The sequence below is a fragment of the Lepisma saccharinum genome, chromosome 23, assembly GCF_977018435.1.
Source record: "Lepisma saccharinum chromosome 23, izLepSacc3.1, whole genome shotgun sequence".
Taxonomy (NCBI): domain Eukaryota; kingdom Metazoa; phylum Arthropoda; class Insecta; order Zygentoma; family Lepismatidae; genus Lepisma; species Lepisma saccharinum.
In genome coordinates, this window is record NC_139251.1 from 34,598,773 (window position 1) to 34,612,792 (window position 14,020).

Below are 14,020 nucleotides of genomic sequence, written 5' to 3' on the forward strand. Positions count from 1 at the left end.
TGTTGTGTGATAAGTGAGACCCTCAGTTGTTCATGTGAGGAAGATGGCGTCCTTTTTTTAAAGGAAGGAAGTAATGTCCATTTTTCCTTAAGTTTTGCTTTCAAAAAAGTCATTTTTTTAGTTAGTTTCGGTTGGGTAAATATTAATAATATGGGGGCATTCGTTCATATTTCACATACTCACTAATTTAGGACACTTGATCACGATTCTGTGGTTGAAATTTGTGGCTCAAGTGCTACGAAACTGACATTTTTTGATGGTGCCTGGTCGGAATTAGCCTTAAACCCCTCTAACGATGCACGGGTAGCTCCACGAATCATGCACGCGTAGCTCCAAAAACCATTTTCAGATAGCCCCCGAAGCATGCACGGCAAGGTTAGGTTAGGCAAACAGTTAAAATTTGGGGTCGTAGTAATATCAGGAATATATATTTTGTTCCTTAAGTATTCAAAACGCAAAATCTTGTGATAAATAACGAGCAATTGTGCATTGTCAGTTCCACACGTGAGCGCCAAATTTTAACTGCAGATTCATGCTTAGGAGCCCTAAATTATTAATTGTGCGAAATATTAATGAAATTGGGGAAGTGTCCGGTATTGTAAAATGGATCCTAACAAAATATTATAAAATGAGACTAAGCAAATAAAATAGGAAGTTTTACAGAATTTTGCACATAATATGTATCAAAAAAGTATGTGCAAATCGTGTACCAATAATAACTCATTAAACAATTCTTCAACTTTTACAATTGGATACTTTTTGGTGGACATTTAACCTTGAGAATGGCAATGTTCTTGCTGTAACTCCATGTAAAGAGTGTTACATGAAAAGTTTTTTATTTTCTAAAGTGACACCACTTCGTAATGTTCTACTTTAAGAATCCTATTTTCTTTATCAGGTTTTATCATAAAAACTTTATTCTCTGCTAAACAACTCCTTTAAACATGGAGCACCCTATAGCAAATTGGATAGTACTCTTGCCTCTGAAGCATGTGTTCCTGGGTTCGATACCTGTGGGTGATCCAAAAATTTTGGTGTTTATGCAGCATTGTGAGAACAATTGGGGAGCTAATTGAAAAGAAGCAGCGACTCAGGCCTTGAAAGCCTGGAAGGCCGATGAAGGGGCCCAATGTGCTGATGATCACACTACAACAAATAAAAAAAGCCACTCGGCAAGCCCTAGCAGTTTGAGGGCTGTTGTGCCATAGAGTGTAGATTTGCCGCAGCCAACACTTACATTCCATGCATTTTAACATGTTACCAGCCAACATGTTAGAAATGCATTGAGAAAGACAAACATGAATACTTTTGAAACAGCAATTATGCATGACAGAAGCTCCTTATTTGCGAATACTTACTTACGTTCTTATGTTGGAAGTTATGAAAAATAAAAATAATCAAGTACAATAAAAAGCCTTTATTTCAATCAAATCAGCGTTTAAGCTTCCGTTTCAATTTCTTCAATTTATTTTGTTTTTTCCGGTTCATTACTTTCAGCTTCTTCAGCTGGCGGGAACCTACCCAAGGAGGGTATCGTCCATTCTCATCAAGCAACAATTTTTCATTACTAGAAGATTCGTCAGCATCAATAGGTTCTACACTGGAAGAAGTTCCATGATCATTAGCATCTGATGACTGTTCTTGCTGTAACTCATTTGCATCAACAACTGAAAAAGAAAAAGATAAAATAACCCCTAGCTTACTGGCATCATACAAGAAATTTACTTAAGAGAGGGAGGGAGTGCAGTTAGACGCCCACACATTTTATATCACTAAAATTCAAGAAATCATTTTGTTATTGAATCACTGCTCTTTTTTCTTTTATATAGGTGCAGTAATACAATAATTATAACTACAAAAATGCCATCATTAATAAAAATGCACCAGTGTCTGTCACATATTTAATCGTTCATTAACCTAAAAACAATAATTGCATGGAACACAATTTTTCCAAAAATACATGGATGGTGATAGGACTGTTGGAAATTAATGATCTAATAGTCAGGTGTGGTCTTAAATGAACCTTTATGTACAATTAGGACATGTACCTTGTATATAGTCTAGGAGAATGGGGGATTTGAAAATGCCAATGATTTTTTTTTTACTTTAGCTTTCAACTTTAATAGGACGTATTGAACGATTTCGTTTTATATTACTTCGCTTTTCTGCCATTTTGGCTAATCGCAAAGATAAGTATGAATGGCGACATGAAATTGATGGAACACTCTCAAAGAACACCCGTGCCCAGGCTGAGATTCGAACGAGGAGCCCTTGGTGCCGAAGCGTACTCTTATAAACAATCCACCATTGGAGGTCAGCTTCATAGACGTGTCAGAAAGAATGTCTCTCTCCATTTAGACAGGAGTGATTAGTGCATAAGGTGAAAAATATTCACATAATAAACCAAATAAAAATAAATTTATTTAACAAACTAAAATTTCATTGAAAATTGAAAAAAAAGCATTAATAAAAAATAGGCAGTAGGCTACAAAAAAGAAAAAATGAAAATACTTCTAAAACATTAGCAACAGCATAGAAAATGTACATAATGAAAAATTTTGACAATAAATGCAGCAGGAAAAAGGGCAATTTGCTAAACTCCCAGGCTCTAGTTATAAGAAAGAGAAGCAAAACTGAACAGAAATTGACTATCAGAGGTGAGAATTTACAGAACACTTTCCACATATTGGATAAATCACAATAATTATAATATACAGGGTGACTGGTAATTAGATGTATTCCCTGAAAGGGGTTAAAGTAGAGACAATTTGCAATAAATTTGACCATATGATACCCCGTCCGAAAATTAGTAATTTTCGAGATAATCGAATTTCAATTGTTTTTTTTTTTAAAAATGACAATTTTCCACATAAAAAGATGAATGGAGAAAAAACTGCTCATTGTATGGAACTTGTTTCAGCGTTTTCTGATAGCTAACAAATAAGTGATTTGTTGAAAAAAATAGTTTTTCCCAAATAACAATCACATGTAAGTAACGGGTGGGTCTAAACTTACAAGTGATGATAAAAAAATGAACTCTTAGTTTACTTGGCAATGTATTAATAACAAAAATGGTATGACACGAAGCGTACAAATTACTTAAATTACTTCCTTGTGACATCTGCTATCCAACAAGGTACAAATGTTGCTAACATTCACATTTGTGTACAAGAAATAATACTTTGTTGATGTTCATGTGAATGGAATCAATGAACAATACAATTAAAGAACATTACACGTCTTGCTCAAAGTGGGCACCTCCGTTACGAATGCAGGCACGCAGGTTTTTTCGGACATTTGGTCTCTTAACTCGTGATGTGATGGTGTCCTTGATGTGTTGACCAGCTGTTAAGATCCTCTCCCTGAGCTCGTATTGCGAGTTTGCCGGTGTCTTGTCATGTGGCTCTAAATGTAAAAGTCGCAAGACGTCAAATCGATCGGGGGATCGAGATGGGCAGTCATCATGCTGATAAATCATGTCACGTCTTGTAGCTAGAGGCACATCCTCCAACAACATTGCCATCCTGTTCCTCAAAAAATGTTCATAAGTGATGCCATTTCAGATTTGGGGCAGGAAAAATGGCTCAATCAAATGATTGTTGATGACGCCCATCCATACTTCTGCCTGGGCGTGCGACAGTGGCTGGATGAAAATTACCCAAAGAAATGGATTTGCCAAGGCCGGCTCGATCCACCGATTTGCTTTGCGACTTCTACATTTGGAGCCACATGACAAGACACAGGTAAACTCGCAAGAAGAGCTCAGGGAGAGGATCTTAACAGCTGGTCAACACATCAAGGACACCATCACATCACGAGTTAAGAGACCAAATGTCCGAAAAAACCTGCGTGCCTGCATTCGTAACGGAGGTGCCCACTTTGAGCAAGACGTGTAATGTTCTTTAATTGTATTATTCATTGATTCCATTCACATGAACATCAACAAAGTATTATTTCTTGTACACAAATGTGAATGTTAGCAACATTTGTACCTTGTTGGATAGCAGATGTCACAAGGAAGTAATTTAAGTAATTTGTACGTTTCGTGTCATACCATTTTTGTTATTAATACATTGCCAAATAAACTAAGAGTGCATTTTTTTATCATCACTTGTAAGTTTAGACCCACCCGTTACTTACATGTGATTGTTATTTGGGAAAAACTTTTTTTTTTCAACAAATCACTTATTTGTTAGCTATCAGAAAATGCTGAAACAAGTTCCATATAATGAGCAGTTTTTTCTCCATTCATCTTTTTATGTGGAAAATTGTCATTTTTTTAAAAAAAACAATTGAAATTAGATTATCTCGAAAACTACTAATTTTCGGACGGGGTATCATATGGTCAAATTTATTGCAAATTGTCTCTACTTTAACCCCTTTCAGGGAATACATCTAATTACCAGTCACCCTGTATATATTATTAAATTTAATTACATTTATGTATTGTTATAATTATTGTGATTCCTAACATGAAACACGACCCAAAAATTGTAACAAGTAAGTACTGTAGTCGATTTCATGTAAACAGTTCAAACCATGACACATTTTCCTACAATACAATATATACTGTAACTACCAGTAATAGTCAGCAGGGGTAGAAATATACAGGTGTCTGAAAATTTTTACCTGGCTTTTAAAGTTCAGTTAAAGTAAGTCTTTTCTAACATTTTTAGCGAGTCAGCACACAAAATTTAAGGCAAACTCTTTGTTCAATTATTTCGTTCATTGTAAAAATCGTGATGCACTACTGAAGTGGACTGATTCAACCTGCTGCTGTAAACAAACTGGTTGACAGATCGCGCTCATGTTTGGCATAGTAATTAAGTACAGAGCTACCAACTTACGGAAAAAAAAGATTTTTAACAAATCCTTTGCGCGGGCCTTTTAAATTACAAATTCCCGGTACTTTTTTGACAGAAGGTACATTAGATTTTCATTACTTGTATATGTACCAACAGTAAATAAACACACAAAGAGATCTCGTGTTGATCTTCCATGACCATATCACATGGAATCATCTATATGCATTTCATTGAGGGGAGATGCATGATTATTTTGGCAGAGGAGGGAGGCCACGACAGCAAGAAAGTTTGAGAACCCCTGTACTAGACCAAATCATTAGAGCAATTAGTGCACTAGAACACAAGTTCACTATACTTTAGCAAAACACTCACAATTAGATTACCACCTCACGAGTTTTAGAATAATAACTTCACATGTAAAGATAACAAACAATGTGAAGAAAGACGAAAAGTGTAATGGACTGTTTGGTAGAGGAAGGCAGTTACTATGTATTACTTCAAATGAACTGACTAAAGATTAATAAAGAATTATTTTGATGAATTCATAATTTATTAAAACTTAGTAATATATTCATCCAGATGAGGGAATACTGAACCCCCCCCCCAAAAAAAAAATTGGTAAGACCACTTATTGTAGTAGATTTCTACATGTTAGAGAGTTCAAAAGATGACCCCCTTTTCCAGGAGTATTTAAAAACAATTTCTACTGCAGTGTTGTGCACCGGGGAGTAGTGAGTCTAGCAGGATAGATCAATGATCTCAAGCAATAATTTAAATCACAATAGTTATTGTCTTCTTGAAGACACAGTTCACATGTAACTGCCAAATCCGTTTCAGCAGAGCCTGTCGCAGAAAGGAAAGAGAAGATTTATGTGTTACCCCTCAACTCTGGCCACTGCAATGGTTGAAAACTCATGGTTTCAGGTATCTATCGCCTATAGTGATAAGTGGATTGGATTCTCCAGATTCCATTTTGTTTCACCAGAGAAACCCAGGGGAGTAATTTTTAAAAAGTTGAATTTTCCAGAAAAAGAGTACATTTCCACGACTCCTCCAGGATTTCTAGGTCTTCCACATGGGCAAACACCCTGTGTATTGTTTTCCGACTAACGTAATACAAATGGCCTAAGAAAGCTGCAACTAAAATTTACAATATATTTTTCATAACCTAATTTCACATAAATTATTCTCAGAGACTTTCAAAAGGATCATTTCTGGGTAAAACTTCGGTATGGTCCCAACACCTCTCAATCGTTTCTTTCGTCATTTTTAACATTCGTACTTACCTATTCTGCATTACGAAAGATTCTTCAAGGTGGTATTTTGCTTTTTCACGAAAATAATTTCAATTTGTGACATGAGGAGTAATTATTGTTGTTCCTTATTTCGCTTCCGTAAGACACAATATGGTGAGAAAGCTTGACTAGCGTGGTACATCATTGGGTATGCAGTGTTTCCAACCTTGTCAACCGAAAAATCCCCACGAATCATTCACGGATAGCCTCATGAACCATGCATCCCAGAAACTGAAAAAGCCCCACAAACAATTCACAGATAGCCCCACAAACCATGCACGGCAAGGTTCGGTTACGTTAGGCAAACATAGTTAAAATTGTCATCATCTTGCAAAAAACGGCATGGTTGGAAACACTGACAGGGAGTTAAGTCATCAAACATTCGCATATTTCTGTTCAAAAATACATGATTTCCTGGTGAAATAGATTCCACGATGAAAGAAAAGGAACGACTGAAGATGACCGGACCCCTCTCCGATTTTCTTCATACTTGGCATACTCACTAATTGAGGTCTCCTAATCACGAATCTCAAGTTAAAAGTTGACGGAAACATCTAGAAATTGCAAAATAAGCTAAAATAAGGTGCTAGTTTTTGGAATGGAAACAAGTTGATTTTCGCGTCAATGGTTCACAATTAGTTTGCAATTTCTAGATGTTTCTGACCAATTTTAACTTCAGATTCGTCATTAGCAGGCCTCAATTAGTAAGTATGCCAAATATGAAGAAAATCGGAGAGGGGTCCGGTCATCTCCAGTCATACCAAAAAAAATACCTCCACAATCGTCTTAATGGTACAGAAACTCATTTCCGTAAATAGTATCTTGTGTAAAAATGAAGAAATCCGTTGGGACCGTATCAAATTTTTACCCAAATCTGTAGCTTTCTTGGTAATTCATCTTCATAACATATGGCATTAATAAACAAAAAGTGACTAACTATGCCTAGTTACAAATGGAAATGGAAATAACATGAGTTACCTGTCACTATATCTGATAAACTCTTCATTTCCGACTTTGCTCCAACAACAGACTTCAATATCTCTAGTTCCTTTGCACCATAACGCACTCTCTTCAGGTTTCTCATCTTCCTCTTCCACTTGCTTCGAATGCTTTTTGCCATGTTGATCACCTATGTGCAAACAGCCTAAAACATAAATGGACGTTGATACACAAGATGTAATAATCACCAGATTTGAACATTAACCATTCAAGACCCATCCTTGAAGTTGAAGAGAAGTTTAGAGTGCAATAAACACATTAAATCACAAAATAGCACAAACACAAAAATATGATCCACGCAATAACTTGCATATAAACAGAGAAAGAGTTTAGCAAAACCAGCACAGTAACCAGGTACAAATATTTACATCTTCCGCGTATTCTTCTACATAAATTATAACTGATTTTAAATAATACAATTAAAACTTTCAGAACTAAAACACAGTACTGATCACTAATAAGTGAAACTGTAAATTTTGAGATTAACATGTTAAAAATGAATTACTTCACGTCGGGCTTCGTGGCCATAATTATGTTTGGTCTTACATTAAGAGAAATGTCCTCGTTTTGGCATGCCAATAATTGTAAGCAAGTTTGCCTTCCTTACAATTTTTTTAGACAAAACACACCAGTTACTGGCGTTCGTTTTGATGAATTTCAGGGCATTCGCATGGAAATTGAATTGTGCATTTGGGTAGTTCACCTTTAAGAAACTTGAAGCACTCGTCCCTACCGTCAACATTGTCAAGATCAAATAGTAGTAAAGTCTTCAGTTCCTGAAGCTCCTTGAGGGATTTCACTCCTTCGAAAGTGATGTTTGAGCAACTACTCACTTGCAAATGTTGAAGGGTAGATCTTGTATGTTCACTAAGTTGAATTAACCCTTCGTCTTCTACAAAGTAACACCTGTGTAAAATTAAGCGAGTCAAATATTTTAAGTCCCTTAAGTGAATAAAGCCATTATCCATTACACATGATTCTGTAGCATCGATTTCCTCAATATAGTGCTTAAAGTGTTCTGGGGGCAATGCATTGTAATCCTTCAAAGTTTCATTGTAATCTTTCCACTTGATCGATCCTCCGCATCTCAACACCCATTCTGCACACGCTCTATCTGGACCAACTGCTTGAATGCGGGATACGTCGACTTGGTTAAAAACTGTACTCACCCAATGCCACATATTCTTCTTAGACGTGATATTCGCTTTGTACATTTTCAATCCTAGCCCTTTTACAAAATTTGGGAAAAACATGTTGCAGTGCTCACGTTAAGAATACAGAAATTTAAAAATTTCAAATTGTATCTATTATGTATGCAGAATTAGGTTCTAGGTGACAAACATGCAATGTTGTCAATCAATTTAATCCATACTTCACAGTTACCTGAGGCCACAAAATACAAAACTTTTACCTATTACTTGAAATTATTCAACATCTGTTTCACGTTGCTTTGGTAAACTCACAGATTCAAGACAGATTAGTTCATGTTCATAGTTGCCAGGTTAATTGCTGACACGCGCGTGGCAGCAGACTCGGCCATTTTGTTTTCATTAGTCGACATCGACGACATGTGTCCGGATCCCGACTTCGGGAAATCATTTCCCGAGTTATAGCAGTCCCGAACAGTCAGGAAATTCCAAATGGTTATTTTTAAAAGTTGTCATTTCTGGATTTGGTCGGGACGGTAATTTTTTTACAGTGTCTTGAGATTTAACTATGAATACGGGCCTTAACCCCGACATTCGGGACGGGGAATATTCGCCATTTCCCGACAAAGTCGGGATATTTTCGGGACGGGAAATGTTCAAAATTTTCCGAAGCTCTAAACATCTCGAATTCTACAAGTCATTTTCAACTTAAGTGATTGTTTTTGCATTGCTGGAATAAAAACTAACAATTTCTGATACGTTCCAGACACTCGCAATGCAGAAAACGTTGAAAATGAACAACTTCTTAAAATGACCATTCGGTATTTCCCGACTGCTCGGGATCCCGAAAAGTCATTTCCCGATGTCGGGATCGGGATCATATTGACCAAAACGAGTTGAATCTAAAAGTTGATATTTTTACTGTGAATTAGGTTCATGAAGGGCTTCAGAATTTTTAAAGAGAACCCATCTGAGATATTTAACTCCGAAAACTCAAAATTCAATGAACAGCCATATTTGAGCCCATGCTGTAAAAAAGGGGTGCATTTCTAAGCCCTGATATTTTATTTACAGACACCCTGCAGGTAGGTCTACACATGAAAAAAATCAAGCCTTAGACTAAATCCCTTCATTAAAAAAATCGGGCTTAAAAATGCAATTTTTTAACTATTTTTACCCCATTTTCCACCATAATTTTCGTACTTACGATGCAATTTCAAGCAAAACATACCTGAATATCATAGGAAGTATACTTCATTAGCTACAAAATGAATTTTGTTTCAGGTCTCTAGCTTTAATGGTTTTTGAGATATTAAGGTTTCTGTATACTGCTACAAGAGTAAAAAAAAAGCCATGCGCCATGTTGGAAAAATGGCTGCCCCAGGAGAGCTAAAGACAATAATTTTTTTTGAACATTTGTTTTGATATCTAGAAACATGTACAAACCTATGTACAACACATTTTTCTAAAATGGTCATGCAACCACCATTGGATAGTTTGACATGGAATGACCCATTCCATAATGTACATGTGCAGAAAATTTCATTGAGATTGCTTAAATATTACAAACACCAGTGGCGATGCTACATAAAGGGCAACTAGGGCACTGCCCCACAACAATTTTAACATAAAAAGTTCATCTGAAGAGACGATCGGTATATACGCGTAAATATTTTTTTTGTTTTTTCCCTCAACCCCTACGTTGCTGCAACCGGACTTACAGGGCATGCACCCTGTGCGAGGTTAATATATTTCTCCGTCCTGTTGGAGAGAGTCCAATTTCGGCTCTGCCCTGGAGACGTGACGTCACTGACTGATCCCAACATTTGCAGCATAGGCAAGGGACGGTCCCCTCACAATGGAAAAGCGCAAAATTCGTAGCCGTCTCTGGGCAGTAAACGAGGTGCCCTGCCCATTCATGTTTGCCTCGTTCACCGTTCAGTGTTTCCAACGCTTGGTAGGCAGTTCATTCGTTCTTCCAGCCTGCAGCAATAAGATAGAAAAAATCCCTCGAATGCTTTTCTTCGCGCTTGTTCCGGCGACCTGAAAAGTTGACAACACTTTTTATTGCACAAACTAGTCCCTCGTATTTTCAAAAAGATCCTCCTTTCCTCTTTTCTTCCCATTGTAATACGGATTTGGATTTGAGTTAGTGTGTGAGTTTGCGTTGCGTTCCGTCTGTGCGTATTGGTCGCTTATGAAATAATTAGTTTTTCGCGATATTATAGTTACTGTACGTGTTTATTTATTTGTGTAATTGTGTCTGTGTTCCAGCAACTTGACATGCAGAATATCTTCGTAAGTATAAACGAACTTTTTGGGGGTACATGGCTAATGTAAAGTGTTGTAACTGAACTTAACGCTGCATCATCTTCCTACTTAGTCATTGATATTAGTGGATACTTGGTGAATATGACATTGAATCATGTAGAAACTTTAATATGTACGCCTTTCAATTCATTGACAATGGAAGAGAAACTGCAGTGTAACATTTTCCTAATCATTCCAGTATCTACCCAAAGTTTAGTTACTGCAAGCGACGTCAGTATTCGAGGTTTTTTTTTTATTCATGTATTTTTGTTCCATATGTTGCTGATTTTTCGTATTCCTACGTAGTGAGTATTTAATGCTCTTTGGAGAGATATCTTGATCAGAATGTTAATTTTATTCCAAATTGTTCGAACAATTTACTTACTCCATATCAAGGAACTCCCCTCAAAAACCTTAAAGAGGAATATAGAGGCTAACTGCCCCCCTCCCCACCCAAAAGAAAAATGTGCCCTGCCTGACTGAAAAGGCACGCGCCGCCCCTGACAAACACTACAAGAAATGTTCAATGCCTAGTTACTTCTCACCCACCCTGTAGTTTCAATACAGACCTGCAACAAGAATTTAAAGTCCTGCATCTTCACACAAACTCAAAAGATAAATCTCATGTGTGTCAGATAAGTGGGGTAATTTTTTGGGAGTTTTATAAAAGGTTGGTTAAGAAGAAGGCAGAGTCTGCTGCCACGTGCGTGTCAGCAGTAAGAATAAGCGTCAAATTTGCTCCTGCCACGTAATTCGTCTGCTAAGAGGATGTTACAAATCTTAAGAACAGATTAAGACGAGATAAATGCAAGTTTATGATTAGTGGGAATGAATGTACAGGTAATTTAGAAGCTTTATCTTTAGAAAGCATTTAGCGATATTATTTTAATGCTAACAGAACCTTACCTAACTGCGAGAGCATTTAGGTTTATTATTAGAAGAATGCTAAGGGACCTAATCTTAAATCATTTTTGTGTAAGTAATCGCTAAAACTTAACAGTATGTGTTACAGACGTAATTGCATACATAGCATGATGAAATCACAATAAAACAAAGACCGAGTCTGCTGCCACGCACATCTTTTTTGAGGTTCCAGCAGAAAAAGAACGTGGCAGCAGACACTGCCTAAGAAGAAAGCTGTTCTCAAGAAGATTGGTTCTTGTCTTCTGATAAATACTTCTGGCATTCCTCAACTTAAGCATAGGACTAACTTCAAAATTTGATCAGAAGGGACCAGAAAAACTATGTGAGTCATACGGAGATTAAAAAATTAATGCTTCTTGACAATGGGAGATCATATTTTAATTATTATAAAGATAAAGGCAAATAAAATAACAGAAGGAAATTCTCCACAAATTCCTTTTTCACTAAGGATTGGCTGTGCATTGCTGCAAGTGAACTCGAATATTTAATATCAAATGTTGTTCTCTTTGTTAAATGTAAACTACCTACATTAGTGAAATGCCACTCAAACACATCTGAAAAAAAAAGTATTTCATCTGTGCTCTCAATTTTTTTGATCATAACTGAATCAATGGGGGGGATAACCCCAACCATATCCTGGGGATGCCACCGTGGCAAACCACCACTCCTTTGGGCAAGAAAGGAAATTTTATAAAAGAAAAAAAGTTCTCTCCCGCAAGCCACTGTGGGCTCTAACAATAAATCAAAGTAAATACAAAACTTCTAAATATAGTACTTTTATGAGCCTAAATTTTATTTACTTTTTGGGATTACCGCTTAGCAGTTTTTCCCTTATCTATCTATATACTGTACATAAACTTACATTTTTTTTAGTACATTATTATATAATCATATAATCCAGTAGGAAGACCAATACGAAGATGGAGGGATAATGTTGAGAACTAAAGGAAATTGGTAGGGATGGAAAAGAGTATATACAGTGGCTCCAGAAAGTATTCGTCTGAGCACAATCAGACTGTCAAACCATGTATAGCACTTTGCAAAAGAAGAAAAGAATGAGCAAAATGTAATACCGACACACGTCCACATTCATTCTGCGAAAATCAAGAGAAAAAGCAAAGATATTTCCTGCTGTGTTCGAACACAACACAAATATCGAAAATCATGTCATATTACGCACCAAACTAGTATTCGTCTGCTACATAGTTCCATGAAATCATTCCCCCTAGGTACTCGCTTTTGAGACGCAAGGTGAATCTCGTGTAGTGCAAGTACGAGCTTTCTTCTGTTGCAACAGGGAATGTGCATGCTGGAGGCCAGGGTTGGACCTGTGTGGAAAAATGGGGCGCAACTCGAAGGAAACTACCGAAGAGGAAAGGCATATTGTGGTGAGTTTGTTTCGTAGTGGTAACACACAGACATAAGCTAAACACTCAGTAGGCCAATCACCACAATTTAAAGTATTGTGTATAGGTTTAATAACACAAGAATATTGAAATCCAGGGGGAAGTTTACAAAGAAGATAAGAAGGAAGTCCCGATCCAGAACGTCCATTAAGGGAAGTCCAGATCCTCCATATTGAGAAGGAAGTCCACATCTAGATCCTCCATATTGAGAAGGAAGTCCAGATCCAGACCGTCCATTGAGAAGGAAGTCCCGATCCAAACCATTAATTAAGAAGGAAATCCAGATCCAGATCTGCCCATTACGAAGGAAGTCCAGATAGAAGAATATTCAAATAGAGAAAATAAATAATAAAAAGCATATTGAAATTAAAATTGACTGTAAACGAGAAAATTATAGAAGAAAGTAGCTTATCATGTAAATATTCTTACTCCATGAACCCTGTGTTTAAATAATATATTCGTTTAAACGTCTCCATTGGAAGGCATCCTGTCTGGTTTCGTTGTCTACAAAGAACCCTACCCTGTAGATAAGCTAGCTGAGTTTTAAGATTAAGGTTTATGTACCTTTGCACCAAATGATGGTAGCATAAATAAATGGCGACCAACTTTTGGAGCTAGAGAATTAGGAATCAGACAGCGAAGAGAGAAAGATTAATTGAAAATGGAGGAAAAGGATAAAGATGGAAATGAGAATGGAGAAGCTACAATGAAGGAACATGGAGAAAAAAGGGAAACTTTCATTTGTTGCGGAGAGGAAGGAAACAAGGAAGAAATTATTTTCTGTGTCACATGTAAGGAAATGAAACATTGGACGTTCGAAGGAATAAGAAAGGAGAAATACATATCAATAAGTAAAAGGGAAGAAGATTATACATGTAAGGAATGCAAGAAGGAAAAGCTAAAAGAAAAGCAGAAGAAAACAGAAGAAATAAACTTGATGGAAATTCATGGCGGTAAACGTGGTTTAAAATTACTTACGTGAAATTTAGAAGATTTCGTACTTCCGCGTTGCACAATTTAATGGTTCAATCCTATTAATTTCGAAGATCCACTGTCTTCATTCACAAAAGGGTACGGCGTTTGAAGCGGAGATGGTACCTCGTCACTACATTGTTTGTTCCCGGGTGGCGGTG

The 14,020-nt window shown here is 36.7% G+C and overlaps 1 protein-coding gene and 1 pseudogene across 2 annotated transcripts; both read right to left on the reverse strand.

The window, feature by feature from the left end:
- Positions 1 to 1,402: 1,402 nt before the first annotated feature.
- LOC145977867 (protein LLP homolog) lies at positions 1,403 to 8,592 on the reverse strand. Of its 2 annotated transcripts, none has more exons than XM_083110195.1 (3): positions 8,511 to 8,592; positions 7,079 to 7,244; positions 1,403 to 1,667 (listed from the first exon to the last, which is right to left on the reverse strand). In XM_083110195.1, exons 2-3 carry the CDS (start codon positions 7,218 to 7,220, stop codon positions 1,432 to 1,434), a joined length of 378 nt encoding a protein of 125 aa, XP_082966321.1. In that variant the 5' UTR covers positions 7,221 to 7,244; positions 8,511 to 8,592; the 3' UTR covers positions 1,403 to 1,431. The 2 variants fall into 2 exon arrangements, with proteins under 2 accessions (XP_082966321.1, XP_082966322.1); XM_083110196.1 differs by having other exon boundaries at positions 8,483 to 8,586.
- LOC146005464 (ATP synthase subunit s, mitochondrial pseudogene) lies at positions 7,251 to 8,313 on the reverse strand (annotated as a pseudogene).
- Positions 8,593 to 14,020: the final 5,428 nt, after the last annotated feature.